Source organism: Molothrus ater, chromosome 8 (genome assembly GCF_012460135.2).
Source record: "Molothrus ater isolate BHLD 08-10-18 breed brown headed cowbird chromosome 8, BPBGC_Mater_1.1, whole genome shotgun sequence".
Taxonomy (NCBI): Eukaryota; Metazoa; Chordata; class Aves; order Passeriformes; family Icteridae; genus Molothrus; species Molothrus ater.
Window position 1 is genome coordinate 8416541 of NC_050485.2, and position 16959 is coordinate 8433499.

A 16959-nucleotide genomic window follows, 5' to 3' on the forward strand; every position below is an offset into this window, starting at 1 on the left:
TGCTGGACCCTCCTAGCATTTGCTAAACTCTTAATGGTTTGAATTGTCTTGCACAAAAGCAGGATTAAGTTATTACTGCCATTTATATTGTGGATGCCTTTGAGTCTGTGTCTCTTGAAAACTGGGGTCCTTCAGAGCACTGCTGGCCCAAAATGGATAAAAATGGCAAGAGTCCTGCTAGATTTAAATTGGTGCTTGATAGGATTTTTAAGTCTGTTTTCTTTAAGCTCTTTGTCTCTGTGACCCACCCTTACCCCAGTTGCAGTCTTTGTGCAGTAATTGAACTGAGCACTAAGTGCCCTGGTAGGCTGATTGTGCTCTCAGCACAAATAAGCAGGGCTGGAATTGGCTTTTACTTTGCCAAGACCTGTCTTGACATCTGCTCCCCTAAGGGAGCAATGCATTGACCAGCCAGAGAGACTGGTGGATGTATGCCTCTGACCTTCCCACCTCACTGAGGTTTGCTGGCCAATTGCAACCCAAACTGACACAAGCACAGAGTCCATGAAGATTTTAAGTTCCAGCAGGTTTCATTATGATCAGTGGCTAGGAAAGGGAGAGAGTTCCTGCTTGGGCCTGCAAGGAAAGGGCTGCATTGAGTGTGTTAATGCAGTAGCAGACACCAAAAGTCGACATAAGATGGTGTGAGCACCTGACCGTGGAGATGGGATGTGTGAATGAGCAGGGGAAGGACACAGTCATGTCTGTGACTTACTCTCTTATAGCAATTCTTACTTGGCACTTAGTATAACCTTGTTTTTAGCTTTTAACAGTCAATATTGATGATAGTAAATCATATGGTGCTTGCCATGGTCAAATGCTGCTATAAATCTGGGCTCTTTTTATTCTAAACTTTTTACCTGGGACAGAAAGGTATAGCCTTTCTGAGATTTGATGAGTCCTAGCAGTTTCCAGTGATACTTTTGAGGATTGGTGTAGAGTCGCCCCTTTGCATTTCATAGCAAAATATGCCTCTCATTTTTGTCTGTGGCTAATAGAAATAGGAGTATGGCACGAGAGGCTGTAATGACATCAGGAACAAGTTTTTACCATTGGAACTTCTGTTCTCATCTAGGTCAGAAATTTGCCTGTAGTGCAGAGTGTGGCTGCAGGCTTTTATTTCCTGGTGCATTCCTTACAACATGGCGGCAATCTAAACTGAATGTTGCTGTATCATGAAACAATTCTTTTATAGCTGTCAAGACCTATAAATGACAACTTAGCAAGAAGAAAGTTTAAATCTTTACAAAGCCCTAAGCAGATAGCTGGTTACCTTCATTCAGTAAGTGGCTTGCTAGTAGACATGACGGCAGAGTCTGGAGTTACAAAACATGACCTCTGCAAAGCTCATGTTCAAATGAGGGTGTAAGTAGCCCTGCCTCCATGCCCAGGAGGCACATCATGTGTTTGCAATGCACTGTCCTAATCCTGCACAAGCCATACATGGATCCTCCACAGGTTTTACTGCATGAAGAGTCATGCTGTCTCTCTTCTGCACATGGAGATATAAGGTGGCTGCCTGCAGCTGCGTCCTTAACCTGCCTTGAGTATCTGCTTCCTTGAGTGTTGCTCAGGCACCTGTATTCGTTACCCTATCTCCTGGGACATGAATGTTTAGCATCTGTTGAGATCAATTGATAATTTCATAGCATTGGCCTGGCACTTTGCATGTTCAGGGTGCTGTGCAGATGCTACTGACTTGTGTGAGTCTCTTGTCAGACTCTTGTTCTTAGCTGGTAGGAATGGTGGGGTGTTTGCTTGGCTTACACTGCGCTGGGCAGCTAATGCATGTTCTGCCTGTTCCTGGACAGCAAGAGAATGGGGCATCCAGGATTCATGGGTTCTTCTCCTACCTCTGGGAGGGGAGTTTAGATATTTTACTCAAGCATGGTTCTGGTGTTAGACTTCCTGAGCTGCTCTGTTTAATGATGTCTGTTTGTTGTTTATTAACTTTTGAGTTAAAGTATTTGCACTTTTAGAGGCACTCAACAAATGTGCAACTTTACATTCCAAATGTTTCTAAGCAGATGAGGTTTGGGTGGACAGCATGAGACTTCTGGGACTTGTGTAGCTTGGGCCAGACAGATTCTCCTGTTCTTGGTTCCTTTGATGGCAAAATAAGAGAAACTGTACTTACTGCTCTGTAGTTGAGAGTCATGTTCAGCAATTCACATGAAAGGAGAAAAAATTCAATTGGAAGAAGAAGCAAAACCAAAAATCTTACTGCCTCAGCATAGAATACAACCTTCTAGAAGAAAATGTGTTTGGCAGGTAGCAAGGGTAATTTGAAGTTGTGTGGGTTGTTTGTGTTGTGTGAGTAGTGTCTGAGGTATATACTACGTGCAGAAAGCTGAGGGCTGTGAGTGCACAGTTGTGAGGGCTGGAATAGGAAAAAGAATCAAAACTGTGCAAGTGGTGGTTTTTCTATTAAACTCTGTCATTCTTCCCTGGTTGAGCTTGGAGTTCTGCAGAAAGCATTTCAGAGGCCACAGAACTATGTCCCTGCCAAATGCTGAGTTCTTCTGTGAACTCCTGAGGAGGCTTGAAAATTTACTGTGAGCAAACTGACCTGTTTCTATGCTTGTGGTGTTTCTGGAATTGGAGGATTTATTTTCAATACATAAATTAAATAAATTCAGCCCAAGGCATGCAGTTGGCATTTAGCATAACAAACTGAATTTATAAATTGAAATTTGAGGGACTCACCTCAGATCTTCTAAGTATTGGTTTTGGTGCTGATCAGGAATTTTTCTACTGCTGAAAAAATGCCAATACCTCCCATGCAACAGTTGATTCCAGTTTTCAAAACAGATTAAATTCCTTTCCCTCTATTTCTTTCTTCAGTTTGAATATTTACAAAACAATTTCCCCCTTCCCTCCCCACCTCTGGACTAGGCAGCACTAAGATTATTGCTTCGGCCCTGATTTCCCATTGGGCTCTCTGGACAGTTGTATCCTGTCCTTCAGAAAGAGCAGTCTGCCTCACTGAGCTGATGCTGAAGGAAACGCTCGATGTTAGCCTTGGCATCCCCAAGCCTGTTTGGTATTCAGGGGTGCAGTGAAAGGTTGACTGGACTGGACAGCCTGGCTGCAAGAGCTTGGATTTTGCCAACCTGGAGCTGAGGTTTCTGATTCCCTCTCTCCTTCCCTACAGTCCTAATGCTCCCTTGGGGTCTCTTTCTGTGTGCAAGCTCTTACTTGGCTACATGGACTGCATTTTGATAGAAGTGGTGCCTGAGCTTAAATCCTTCACTGGACTGAGATCAGAAGTGCAGTAAAGAGCTCCTGAGTGTGAAGCACATGGAAGAAATAGTAGCAAGTGAAAAGAGGTAGAGACAAGTGGAGTTACTAGCTTGGAAACTCATACAAAACAAAGGTAGAGCACATGATCTTTTCTTCTTGTCTGTGGTAGCCACAGACACTGCCAGCCCAATCCCATCTACTACTGGGAAAACTCCCCTTCCTCTGCTTTGGCTTAAACGCCAGATCTGTGCTCCAGCTGAGCCAGATGTGCCATGAACTGTCTGCAGGAATATTTCATTGCTTTTTCTGATTTATGGCAAGGAATGTGCTACCTCAAACAGAGGCAGCAGCAATTTTGAGATATCCAAGAGGAATTTGGCTTGGCAGACTTGCTTGTACATTTGGAAGCTGTCTGCTATAGTGAGAAGGCTGTCTTGAGATAGTTAGCAGTTATTAGAAGCTGAACCACTACTGCTTGTTAGCATGGGATATATGGTCAGGGGGATGGGTGTGGGAGGCCTGCCAGCTCTACTTTCTGTTCATTGTGTCACTTCCCTACTTGACTGCTCTGTGTCTCTGCTCTTCCCTTCAGAGGAGTTTTCCTCGACACCATCCTTCCCCGTCGAGATGACAACGGGGTGCGGCCGACCATCGGTCAGCGTGTGCGCCTGAGCCAGGGGGACATCGCCCAGGCAAGGAAGCTGTACAAGTGCCCAGGTAAATATGGCCTGGGGAGGTGGAGCCAGCTCACCATAAACACATGGCTTATGTGGAGAGCATTGGAGTTCAAGAGCAGCACCCTTTGAGGAAAGAGACTCAGGAAACACAGACTATCAAATGCTTTAGGCTGGAGCTGTGGGGGAGAAGTGAACATGCCTAAGATGTGTCTCCTGTTAGTACTTTTCCAGGATTCTTGTTGGGTTTAGGGCTTCAGATTGCTCCAGTATAGGCTCTATTTGTAGAAAATTGAACTGATGCACAAGGCTATGGGCAGAGTGGGGACTAGGAGTTAGCAAAATGGTGGAAAAATGTCTGGTAGACTGAGGCCCTGGAAAGTGGTGGATAGTTGGTGTGCAAATCCACTGTTTTTCTGTATCCAACTACAGGTCAGAAAGTATGAGTCCATAAGGGTCTAGAATGAATTCTGAGGGCTTTAGGGTCTATATGTTTGAAGATTACTGCTTTTATCTTATAATGGGTGGTGTAACTTGTAGGTCTGTTAGTTCTAATTAATTTTTTTTTTCTTTTTACCTCATAATTACATTTTTCTTTTTACACTCATCATTATCTCTAAATTGATTTTGGTTGAATAAAATGTTGTTCTTGCAAAATTATCTCATGGATTAGTTTAGGGGTTCATTTTTTTTTGCGCTATGTTTTTTGCTGGAGTCAGACTTAGTCCAGCCAGGCTTTTCATTCCCATAGCTGGAAGAATCAATTACAGATTTAGATTTCTCAAGGCAAGCTGAAAAGCCACTTTGGCCTGAGGTACTAACTAAAAGCTACAAACTCTTCTGTGAGTCTCAAGTTTTCCATTTGTGAAGTAGAACTTTTCCTACTTTTTCTTTTTTTCACAAAGCTTTACCAGAGGTTATTGCAGTTCAGAACATATTAGGCAGGAAAATAATTAGAGATTTAAGCCTACTAAACTTCTTTTTTTCAAGTACCTGTTGTTCTGCTTTTTTTCTTTTCTTAAGATTTATATACAAGTTGCATCTTAGGAGAAGAGGTGCAATATATTTAATGACAGTGACATCATCTTCTGCTATTTGAATCTGTAGCTTGGAAAGTTTTCTTCCTCTGCAAAATACAAAGCAAAGGGGTTCAAAACCAAAGGACTTCATCTGTGTGTTCAAGCAGGGTCTGAATGAGACTTTAGGATGAAGACACTTTGTTCGGCAGGCAAGCTGAGGATTTTAGGATAAAATTCTGCAACATAATTCAGAAGTTGAGTGGCAGATGGCTTCCCTTTTACAAAGAGAGTCTCCATCTGAGAATACCTAATAATATCTCCCAAAAAAAGTGCTAGTATGGTGGAGGATGAGTTACAGGCATGCACTGGAATCAGCCAGAACAACTGCTATGTCTCTTGTGAGAAACAGGGCTCTCCAGCTCATTAGACTGGACCTCATGTGCTTGCTACAGTTAGGGCTTGCTTAGCTTGTCCATTTCTAAAACCCTGCTGGTCTAAATTGCTCTTAATTCCTCAAAGCTTATACCTGCTGAGTTAAAGTTAGTGCCAAGCCAGGTGAAATGAAATGAAATTCGCTGAAGGAATTTCTGGAAGGCAAGTTGCAGTCTGCTATAGAGTAGTTAATGCTAGATTTGCTATGGCTGCACAGTTGAGGATTTGATGACTACAGTGACTATAAAAGCTTTAAAACAGCTCATCCTTCTGTCTTATGCTGTGCTAAAGGAAAAAGGCTTGTGTAGCTGTGCTAATTGCGCAGGAATGGTTAAACAGTAAATTGAGAATGGTCCTGCATTATATAATTTTCTCCATTTCTCTGGGCATTTTCAAAAGGATACAGTGTACCAATAACCAGCTGATGAGCTATAAGTGCCTGTGACCCAACTGCTTCATTTACAAATGAGTTCTGAAGCATTCATCTTACTTCTTTGCTTTTCACCTCTGTTCCTTTCTACCTGCTCAGTTTCTCGGATCCCAGACGTACCGAAAAGTTGCTTTCTTGGACTTCTTGTCTTCTTTGCTACTAAGTGGAGAACAGTCATATTGCTTTTTAGGGTGCTCTGCAAGAGATTGGGCTCTCCCCACAAAGATGCATTGCTCACTGCTGTACTTCCCCTGCTCTGCAACTGCTCTGCACTGCTCTGCACTTTGCTCCATGCTGCAAGGCCAGCCTGGCACAGGGTCTGGGGAGTCAGAGAGTTAGATAGGTCTGTTTTCATATTTCGGCAAAGTAGTCTTTGCAAGTAGACACAATAGTACCTGTTCATAATTACAGGGTCTTGCCAGTCATTGTGTAATTGCATTCTGGGAGAATTAAGTCTGGCCTGTTGGAAACCTTCACTATTTCTCATCTGAGGGTAATAATCTCCTATCAGTATGCTCATGTTGTGCAGGTTTCCTCTGATTTTGAGCTGCCTTTATAATTTCATGTTTGTTTAAATAGATTTTTGAGCAGGAAAAAAGACCATTTATTTATCCTGGTGAGTTGTGGATTGGAATCCCCTATTTATTAAAAAAATATTAAAAAGCTCCTTTCTGTGTCCCCACACTTCTTCATCTAGTCTGATCTGCCATGCTGTGGATCAAACTTCCTTAGGGAAATTAGGAAATTGCAGATTAGGTGACTCCTTCTCCCCTGCTTGAACATATTACACTTTTTTCAATGGAACCTGTCTCGTTTCACCTTCAACTGCACACCCACCCATCTAAATGTAATCTTGGCTGCAAAATTACCCTGTGATAGCATCAAGCAGAGGACCAACCCCTGGCATTTCTATGAGAAAGGGAAGGCCTTGTGGATCTTTCAAAGCACTGCTGCTCAGTCAAGGATTTTTGGGGGCTGCCTTGCCATCTCTGAGGAAACAGAGTTCCAGGTCCAGTGGAGCTTTATATCGCTTGGTTGTGAAACCGGAAAAACAACTGGGAAGCAGGCAAGCCAAGGTCCCTGCTCCTTGCAATTGGCATTTGGATGTGTCTGGTGGGCACTGTCAAGGGAATGGGAGCCTTGATATTTGTGGTCCTCCCACCCAGCCAGTCAGGTGCTCTGCAGGTGTGGATGGTCCTTGTTCCAGCTCAGCCATCCTGTCTCAGAGAACAGAACTACAGTAGTCACAGCTTTTCCAGATGTTGGAAGCTGCAGTTCCCTAAAGGATCATATGCATGTGCATATTCTTTGCTTCCCAAAAGTCACTCTGGGATCTACATTTCATCAACTGCAGCAGGCCACAAAACAGGAAGTTGAAGAGCAATGGACTGCTGTGCTCATATTTTGTCCTGTGCAGTGTGGTGGTCAGGAAGGTGCTGGACAGCTGAAACATGAGGGTGATGGGACTTGCCCTGCTTTTGTGTAGGATGTTTTAAGCCCAAAAAAGAAAATTAACAATGGTAACTAAGGAGAACTTCATTGAGCAGCTTATAATGAAGTGAAAACAGATTTGCTGGCAGCAGTATGGGGTTGTGAAGTGGGATGGGGTTAATACTTTGCATTTGATTAGTGAATGAGATTCCTCAACTGAAACCTGAAAGTGCTGGCATGTGGAAGGATGATGAAGGAAGAAGGGTTCTTCTTTAGTAGCTGTTTCATATGTCCTGGCAGTGATCATCTTCTATCCCAGAAATTCTGACAAATTTCACATCAGCCCTTTGGCAAGGCTTCAGGTGGTCAGTGACCTCTGGCCAGTACCATGAATAAGCCCTGTTGGACTGCCAGCCACCAGCCTGCACACAGCAGCCATGAGCAGTCAGTTTGGTAGATCCTGATGTCTTTCAGAGTCACTCCTTTTTGATAGGTTTTTTTTCCCCTCTCCTGCAGCTTGTGGAGAGACCTTGCAAGATTCAACAGGTAATTTCTCAGCCCCTGGCTTTCCAAATGGCTACCCCTCCTATTCCCACTGTGTCTGGAGGATCTCGGTGACCCCAGGGGAGAAGGTAGGTGCCACAGCAGCACAAGGTATACTCTGCACTTCCCTCTTGTGAGGTTTTGCCTGTGATGACAGTGTTAGAACCTGCCAGAAGATCTCTGCATGCCTGGCGTGCAGGAATGGAGCCTAGAAAGGCTCCTGAGCACCACTCAGGAGAGAGCTGAAGTCAGGAATACGTGATTTTGAGGAGAGAAGTGGTGATGCTGGAGCAGAGCCCCTCACATATCTGGGCTGTGTGTTGATCTCTGATCCTCCCTCTCAGTTTGAGACTAAACCCTGCATGGACATTTCCTGCCACCTGTTAGATTTGGCAAGCACACATTCCAAAGCCAGTCAGATGAGTTAGATAAAATGTGCTGCAGTCTAGGGTCCTGAAGGGAGCTGAGGAGCTGTGAGTGACATTCGTGGCCTGCCCCTGTCATGCAGGCATAATGTCCCTGTCAGGGCACTTCCACTTCCCGCCTGGAAATGCCAAGCCCTGCTGCACATCAATCACCCACCCTACCCACCTTCCTCCCAGCTCCTTTTGTTTTATTGATCTTCCTGTAGAAATGAAATCTTTCCTTAATCCAGCAACACCAGCCCTTCAGGCCTGTCACGCCATGCCGGGCTGCAGGAATGAGCAGCCCCCTCCTTGGCAGAGTGACTTTGCTGAGGATCACCCTCCAGACACGCTTAAGGCTCACGCTCGGACCGAGAAGCGCAGAGCTCGTTTGTTTTGCAGCAGCTGCCGGGCTCCGGGACCTGTTTCTGTCACCTGCAAGCCCAGTCCCATGCCATGCTGAGCTCCTGCCACCAGCTGCATGGAGAGCATCGCTGGGGCAGGAGGGCCAAGAGCTGTCCAGGTTTGACAACCATAGCACTGAGAGTTTCCTGGTGTCAATCTACTATAAACTCTCCCTTTGCTTCTCAGCCTCTTCAGAGCTGTGTCAGGAAGGACCCAGCATCTAATTAATGCTGAACCACTAGTGTTGAAAAAGGAAATAAAGAATTGATTTCAGATTAAATGCTTCAATTTACCTGTTTAATTCAATGCAGTGGTTGGTGCAAATTGTTGCTCTGAGGTGTTAGCTCAGAACAGATACTGGGCTTATAGCATTCATCTGCATAGAAACAGATTAATCTCCTTTTGCTGTCTAAAGGCAGAATAATGCAAAACTGTGCAAAAAAAGTGAGTGACATCATTACAACTGCACTCTGCACACCCAACCAGTACTTTGGGGGAGAAATCCATTTTAACATAAAGACATTTCTGTGACTATGTTCAGATTCTGGATGTAAATTAATTACATGGGTCAAATCTTGCCAGAAAAAAAATACAAGTACATGCCAATGGTGACCTCCGTAGGTGACCTCCCAGACCTAGACCAGTGATCCATCTTAGAGAGGAAGGAAATGAAAATAACATTTTAATGCCAAGTTCTGTTTGTTAAAGCTACTGAATGCAATTGCATCACAGTGATGATGTGAGTTTGATGGTCAGAATGTGGAACCTAATTAGCAAAATTCAACATTTCTTACTCATATCATTTATATTCAGGTATAGACCCTAAATATGTGTGGTTTGTGACAACGTCTTTCTCTATGATTTTCACATTACTCAAAACCAAAGGGTTTAATTTTAAAAATCTGAACTGGGCCTTTTTTAAAGTAACATTTTAGTAACTGAGAAGTATTGAATTTGAATTACAGAATTGATAGTAAAGGGCTCTCTGCTGTTATATACTATCATGATTTCATTAAAACACCTTGAGAAGCCTTTCATTTTTGAGAAAAGGTGGTGTACAAATCCTGCAAACAGCCCAGCTGTCTTTGCCTTGCATACTCACTTAGGCAGCGCTGTAGTGAAAATAAAACATAAAACAAACTGTAGAGTCTTCTCTTTAAAGGAACTCCATCCCCAAAGAGAAATGTGCACTCTCTCCTTTCAGATTATGTTAAATTTCACATCAATGGACTTATTTAAAAGTCGCCTTTGCTGGTATGATTATGTGGAGGTGCGTGATGGCTACTGGAGGAAGGCTCCGTTACTGGGTGAGTAGCTATCTCATTTTAATTGCATTTTGTGTACTACTTGATGCTTTGGAGAGTGGATGGGGAAAACTAACAGAAACAAACTTTCCTTTACTTGGAAGGATCCTAGGTCCTGCTTGTGCACTGGCCATCCCTTAGTGTCTCCATCCAGAGATGTCAGTGTGCTTTATTCACTCCCAGTGACCCATGCTTCAAGCCCTGTGGTCACAAAGGCTTTATTCCTTCCTTTTCCAGCTTGAGAAATGAGGCAGGGAGGGAAGTGAGCCAGGGCCCTGGCTGGGACTAAAAATGTAGTCTCTGGAGTTTTGTGATTGCTCTTTCCTAAGTCCAGGGAAGAACTGTCAGGCAGTGAGAATGAAGCAGCTGCACAGTTCCTGACCTGAGCTCCTGCCATTATTTCTCATGAATCTGTGTTTACAAATACACAGTATTTGTACTTGGAGCCTCTGTAGTCCTAGCAGAGAACTTGCTAGACCATGCCATGTCAAATTGTGCAAGGACTCCGCTCTCCTTCTGTTCCCGGAGATCTCTACAAAGTGCAGCTGCTCTGTGTCCTCCCTGTTTCTCTGCCTCCTGCTATCATAACTGCAAGTCTTCTGTCACCTTGAATGGTTCAAGAGTCCCACCTGCTTTGCCTCTGCCTCTGATCCTGACCTCATCCCCTAAGCTTGGTGTCCCAAACATGTAAAATGTGACACTGCAACAGCCTCTTCTGCCTGAAAGGAAAGAAGCAATCGGGTTGGGCATCATCCCCAGCTCTGTTAGAGGTGCTGCACCCCATGCTGCAGCACAGGACTTGGGCTAGTGAGCATCGGGTCAGAGGGTTTAGGGAGTTTTGGGTGCTCTCCTTGGCCCCACTGGACATCCTAGTCCTAGTACCAGGTGAGGTGCTGAGGCTGAAGCCATGCTGCTTCCCAGGTTTCAGTGGGCCTCCCTTTCAGGGCAGTTGGCAGCTGGTTTTACTCTTTACTGCCTATTTTGGGGTTGGCAGCATATACTGCTGTTCTCTGCTGCATGTGTGTCAGGTAACATTGCTCCAGCAGCTGCAATTTAGCTCCTTGCTATTTTTTTTTTTCCTGCTGAGTAATTTAAAGGTACTTCAGAAGCCAAGCACCTCCCTGTCCTCTAGTGCAGGTGGACTTGGGAGTGTTTCCATCTGGAAGGAGACGCTGCATGAGTGGCCTGTGGTTCCTGCATGGGGCTGAGCCCATGAAATTAGGTCAGAGAGGCAGACAGACGGCAATTCAGCAGGGGGTGAGGAGGGGGATTACTGTGAATTGTGAAAGCATGGGCTTCTTGTGGAGAGAAAAAATACATGTGTGCTGCATATTTTCCCAAGGAAGTGTGTGAAAACCCAGCCTTTAAGTGGTGTATAACTTTTTATGAATGGGCCCTTTATCACACTCTTAGGAACTTGCTCATTCTCGTTCCTCATCTGTGTTTCCTCTTCTTGACGCCCTTGTTAAACTCCAAGCCTAAAGCCAGGAGGAAGTTGCTCAGTGACCCTAGAGGAAGAAGCTTTGCAGTGCTGATGCTGTTTTTAACGTCCCCTTTGGGAGTGGAGATGGGGAATGCTGTTGATATGCTGCAGGGCTGTCCCACTGCTCCAACAGCACTGGGCAGGTTAGGGGTACAATAGTAGCTGAGTGAAGCTGGGTCCAAGATAATATTTGGATGGGTGACTCTGCAAGGAAAAAAAGCTGGTTGTGAAACTGCCATTCCCAGCCAGTTAATGGGAAATACCATGTTGTCTTGAAGGTAAGGCATTAACCAGGTTTATACCCACAGGAAGTTGTTCAAAGATGCCTTTGCCTGGTGTTGGAAGGCCAGGATCCCTATCACTGCTGTCCTGACTGAATTCAACTCAAGAAGTGCTCTTTGCCTCTATCAGATTCCAACTGGCATTCATCTGGACAGGGTGCCAAGACCATGTTGAATTCAGTGTATAGCCCTGCTGGTGTGAGCTGAAGTGAAAAACCATGTTTGCTCTGTGGAAGCTCCTGACCCAAGTGCACATCCCTGCCTATCAGCGCACACTTGGTGCTTGCTCTGTTTCTGTCAGGAGCTTCTGGCTTCAAAATAGGAGCACCAAATTGGGGTTATTGAGGTTGTCCAAGCTGCAGATGCCATCTGCAGCTGTTCTGTTTCAGGATTCATTCCTACTGGCGGCAAAATTTGGGAATTTACCAGTGCTGGTACATGCCAGAGAGCTCAAAGCTAGTGCACTCATGGAGCAAAATGGCTCCTGGTCTCTTTCTCTTGAAAGAAATTAAATGACTGCTGAAGCTTAACTGGGATTTGTTGAACAGAGAATGAGAGAAGTGATTTTTTTCTCATTAGCATGGCCATGTCCTGCCCTTGGTTTGACTTGGAGTACTTGCTCCTGGGTGCAAAGTGCTGAAAGAGTTTTCAAGACTTAGCAGGTGGAAAGGCCATTCCCTAATGCCACATCTCTAGAAGGACAGGGGGATACTTCCCCACCATGGTAGTGCATTTGCTGAATTACGTGATCAAGACAAGAGCCCTTTTGAATTTACCAGGGCAACAGAGGCTTCATCTGTAACTGGATTCTACTCCCAGCTGAAGAGAACTTTAATTCACTTAATAATGAAAAAGAATATGAATTAATGAGGGAGGCGACACAGAAACTTTTTCAAAAGCACAACTGATGGGAGTGAAAGGTGTTTACACAAGCACACTCCTTTACCAAAGACTCTTTGCTTTCCAGAGTCACAGGTGCCCATTATGCTGTGCTGTCCCTCAGGATATTGTAGAGATCTTTATTGTTGCTTTCTTGCCTTCTAGGTAGGTTTTGTGGTGACAAGATTCCTGAACCAGTGATCTCCACGGACAGCAGGCTGTGGATCGAGTTCCGGAGCAGCAGTAACATCCTGGGCAAAGGCTTCTTTGCGCTCTATGAAGGTACAACCCTTAGCCAGAAGTCTGCATCATGGGGAGCAGATGGAACAGGATGGAGGGCTTTATGGGATCAGCAGAAGTTCTGCTGCACTGTGTGGTTAGATACACTATGCCTTTGTTTTTATGGGAATTGCCAGATTTTGTGGCTTGTTTCAGTAGACAAGGCATGAATTTTCCAACTATATTATCACATTTTGAGGTGCACAACAAGATGGGAACACAGAGCAATAGCTTCCCTACTTAGGCCAGGTTCTGTTTGGTCTAACCAGCCCTGCAAGCAGCAGTGTATGGAGCAAGAGTTTATTTCAGTATTTGAACAGGCAAAGTTCTGTTTGGGATCATACATTTTATATCACTTAATATAGATTGTCTTGGGGTGGGTTTGTTTGTTTGGTTGTGGGTTTTTTTCTCAAATTCAAAGGTTAGTCTTTTTCTTTTGTTTCTCCTTTGTATGTTTTACTTCCAGAAAATTGGAAATTAGAATGTCAGATCTTCTACAGGTCAGGTATTTTAGAAACTTGCATAGCACTGAGATGATGAAACCACCTCAGTGGAGGAACAATACTACCACAGTCATTAAAAACCAGTAACTTCCCTTTTCCATATATGCTTGGGTTTTTTTGCAGTAAAGATTGTAAAATGTATTCAAAGCCCTCATTGTTTTCTGGGCAGCAGGCATTTTTTTTAGAAATACCAATGTTGTCAACAGTGTTGAGGTTGACTGTATTGATACCGACATTGCATCATCTTCTTTCTTCAGCCACAGGAGCAAGCATAATGCTGGAAGCCCAGTGCCCAAGTGTCCCATAAACTCATGAATAATGATGCTAACAGAGGGAAGCGAAGCAAACATGGGACTGTTGGGGAAGTGCAAATAAAGCATATGAGGATTTCACAGCAGTTTGGGGCTAACAAATCTGTTTCACAGGAGAAATATCTGGTTTCTGCAGGAATTGTTGCCCCAGAGACAGAACTAGCTTGCCTGATGTTGGGTTTTTTTAAACATCTCTCCTGAAAAGCAGCTGTTGCCTGGAGCATGTGGTTTGTAACCCCCCTTTTATGGTAGTTTGTTGGAATTGGAAGTGATCAAATTAATGTGTATGGCATCATCCTTCATATTGCTAAATGGTATTGGAAGAAAAAAAAAATTACATTGGCTGCATTCCAAAGTCACTTTGCCAAGTGACTTTGTTTTCCCTTGACAATTTCCCGTATTTCCTGTTGATTAATAAGTGATCCCTGAAGATTCAGTAAATATGAGCTTGCATCTCTTGATTTTTGAATAGAGCAACTGAAGGTAGAATGTGCAGCTAGTGGTCAAACTCCAAACAAACTCCAAGTTCATATTTTCCTGCCTCTTCAGGAGTGGCTTTTTATATAACCCTTTCCTGCAGGAAATTTCCCATTGTAAGGCTGCCAAATGCATGGCTTTGCCTGAGAGCAAGCACAGAGTATGACTGGTGTAAACCAGCTTGTACTACAGACACAGTGATGGCTCATTGCACAGTTTCGTTCTTACCTCTGGATGATGAAGGGAATGCTTAAGCACTGGATATCTCAGCCTCCTCTTGTCAGAACAGCAGGTAGAGAGATTGTCTACATGTCTCTCCATAATTTATTTGCTGAAATAGGAGATTTTCCAAAAGTCTTCTTTAAAATCCCTATTTCCCTCTTAGGCAAGTTCTGATAATATCTGGTTTCCTTTACCCTTTGGAAAGTGGCTTGCCTCAGGTGTTTTGTGACTTCTGTGCTTAGGCAATAAAGGTAGCTTTTATTTCCAGGAGGGATTGCATATAATTGTTTAATTTTCTATCAATTTTTGTCCAAAATCTTTCTCTGCTGCCGTAAGTTCCTCTTTTGACCTCCTTCCTCAAATTTAGCACTGCTTCTCTGTCTTCTGCTTTAGTGACAGTGTATATGAATGCTCATGCATCTGAACTTTTCTGGAAACTGTGGGTGAGGACTGATTTTTGGGCTTGGATTCCTCCAAGTCTTGGCCCTAAAGTTTTCAGAGGATGGGAGGAAAGAGGCAGAAACATGCAGCCACATGACGGTAGAATTACTTGATCCTAAATGACAGTTTATGTAGTGAAAGTGTCCTCTTAGTTCAGTCATTCTGTTCCCTTTCTTTCATGAGATTTAAGATGGGAAGATGGTGGTGGTTTTGTCCTACAGCACTGCTGACAGCCCTGAATGTGCAATCCTTACCATCTTCTCGGGCTCTATCCGTAGATGTTCTTTCCATTTTGCAGTAAGGCTCTTCCAAGTATAGTTGACACTCAGCTGTATGTCAGTGGATAGAGAAAATATTATTTGTTGGCTGTCAGTTTCATGGCTCTTAGAAAAAAAAGTCCTCTGCTCTTGAAGGCCTCTTTTTGATGGGTGGGGGAGAGTTTTTTAAAGGGTCCCTCAGAGGTTTTCTCATGCACCACTGGTAGCACTGAATATATGAACTCAAATTGCACTCTAAATTGTGCTCTGAAGCTGGATTTTTGGGTGCAACTTTTTGGTGGTGCTTTAGCACTGATTCTGTAAAACAGAGGTTAGCTGCACTAATGAAACAGTGCTTTTAACTCTGTTACATTAGCAGCTTACAATGCAAGACCAAGACAGTGTTACCCTGTACTGGAAGCAATCTGCAGGACACTTCATGGAGACCCCTATCTGAATTGCAATGCAGTGCCTTGTGGGGAGAAGCCAAGGGTGAGGATGGTTGATATCTGGCAGGTGTCATTGCAGTAGCATCTCTCTTGTACTTTCTGCTGGTGCTTTTTGTTTCCTTGACTTTAGGCACAGCCAAAACATTCATGTGGTTTGTAGATGTGTGTCATGCATCGTGGGTAACACAGGTTTTAGCCTGTGATCTTACTTTCATTTCTTACATAGTCTTGCAGACAATTTTGCTGAGCTGCTGTTGTCTTCAAGATATTCACTAGTTTTGTATTAAACTAGATTTCCATTAAATTTTCTATTTTGGTATTTAAACTTACTCTTATATTTGGCAGTAAAACTTAATTTTTCATGCACAGCAGTCAGCCTGATGGTCTGGTGGTGAACAGCTCAAGTTGTGCTTGTTAATATTGCCATCGTGTGGCTGGATTAGATTTGCAACTTCTCCCCTCTCCCACACCCTCACCCCCAACTTTTCTTGTTCTTAGTGCTGGTAGCAGGTTTCAAGAAAATATGAAGGTGAGCAGGAGTATGAATAACACAAATGTATAAAAAATCTCTGCCCCAGTGAGCTCACCTTCTGAGGACATTAGGACAGCAAGATAGGAGACACTGTTATAAGACAAAATGTTAAAAATGTCTATGACTTGTGTGTTGCCTTTGTATAGCAAGCAATACTGAAACAGATTTGATGAGAAAGGTGTGTATGGAGTGGGCTTTACCTGGAGACAAACTTGCAATCTTATGGGTTTGCTGCTTCTTTTTTATGAAGCTATTTGTGGTGGAGAAATACACAAAGATGCTGGCCAGATCCAATCTCCCAATTACCCAGATGACTACAGACCTTCCAAAGAGTGTATCTGGAAGATCACAGTTTCTGAGGGTTTTCACATAGGAATCACATTCCAAGCCTTTGAGGTGAGAAATATCATTGCATATTATATTGCAGATATTATTTTGCCTCTACAAACCCTTTAAAATGAAGAAGAAAGTAATAGCAATAATAATAGTAATAATTAAAAAATTGTTTGACTACTTCAGAGGACCATTTACCTTACCAGACATTTTCTCAGAGATTTTGATTTTTGAAGTTTAAAATATGCTGAGCTTTCAAAAACTGTTACTCTAGACAGAAGGAATTAGAAGGAACTCAGAAGTGTTGATGATGTTAGATAGGGACTCATGAGTCCTTAAATTTTCACTCTGGTCAAATGGAAGTAAATGGTCACAATCAAAAAAAACTCTTGTTGGTGTCACTGAGAATTGTCAGATTGCAGGATGTGACTCCCCAAAGGAACATCGTGTTCCCAGATGGCAGACAGACTTTGAAGAGAGCACAAAAAGTTTTCTTCTGCTGGTTATAGGATGTCTTACACTCTTATCTACATGTCAGTGATCAGTCTCTGATTGCTGATGTTAAAGTCACAGACAGGAGTGGGCAGGACCTTGGTTGGTGCATAAATCTCGTCCATCCCACAGGCT

At 43.5% G+C, this 16959-nt stretch overlaps 1 protein-coding gene across 1 annotated transcript in view; it reads left to right on the plus strand.

Annotated features, from left to right (window-relative positions):
- Positions 1-16959, plus strand: part of TLL2 (tolloid like 2) — an 82679-nt gene that overhangs the window by 51643 nt on the left and 14077 nt on the right. Inside the window, exons 8-12 of the mRNA XM_036386211.1 lie at positions 3836-3960; positions 7746-7861; positions 9786-9888; positions 12694-12810; positions 16250-16395. Coding sequence (XP_036242104.1) covers positions 3836-3960; positions 7746-7861; positions 9786-9888; positions 12694-12810; positions 16250-16395 — 607 coding nt within the window. The remainder of the gene's footprint in view (positions 1-3835; positions 3961-7745; positions 7862-9785; positions 9889-12693; positions 12811-16249; positions 16396-16959) is intronic.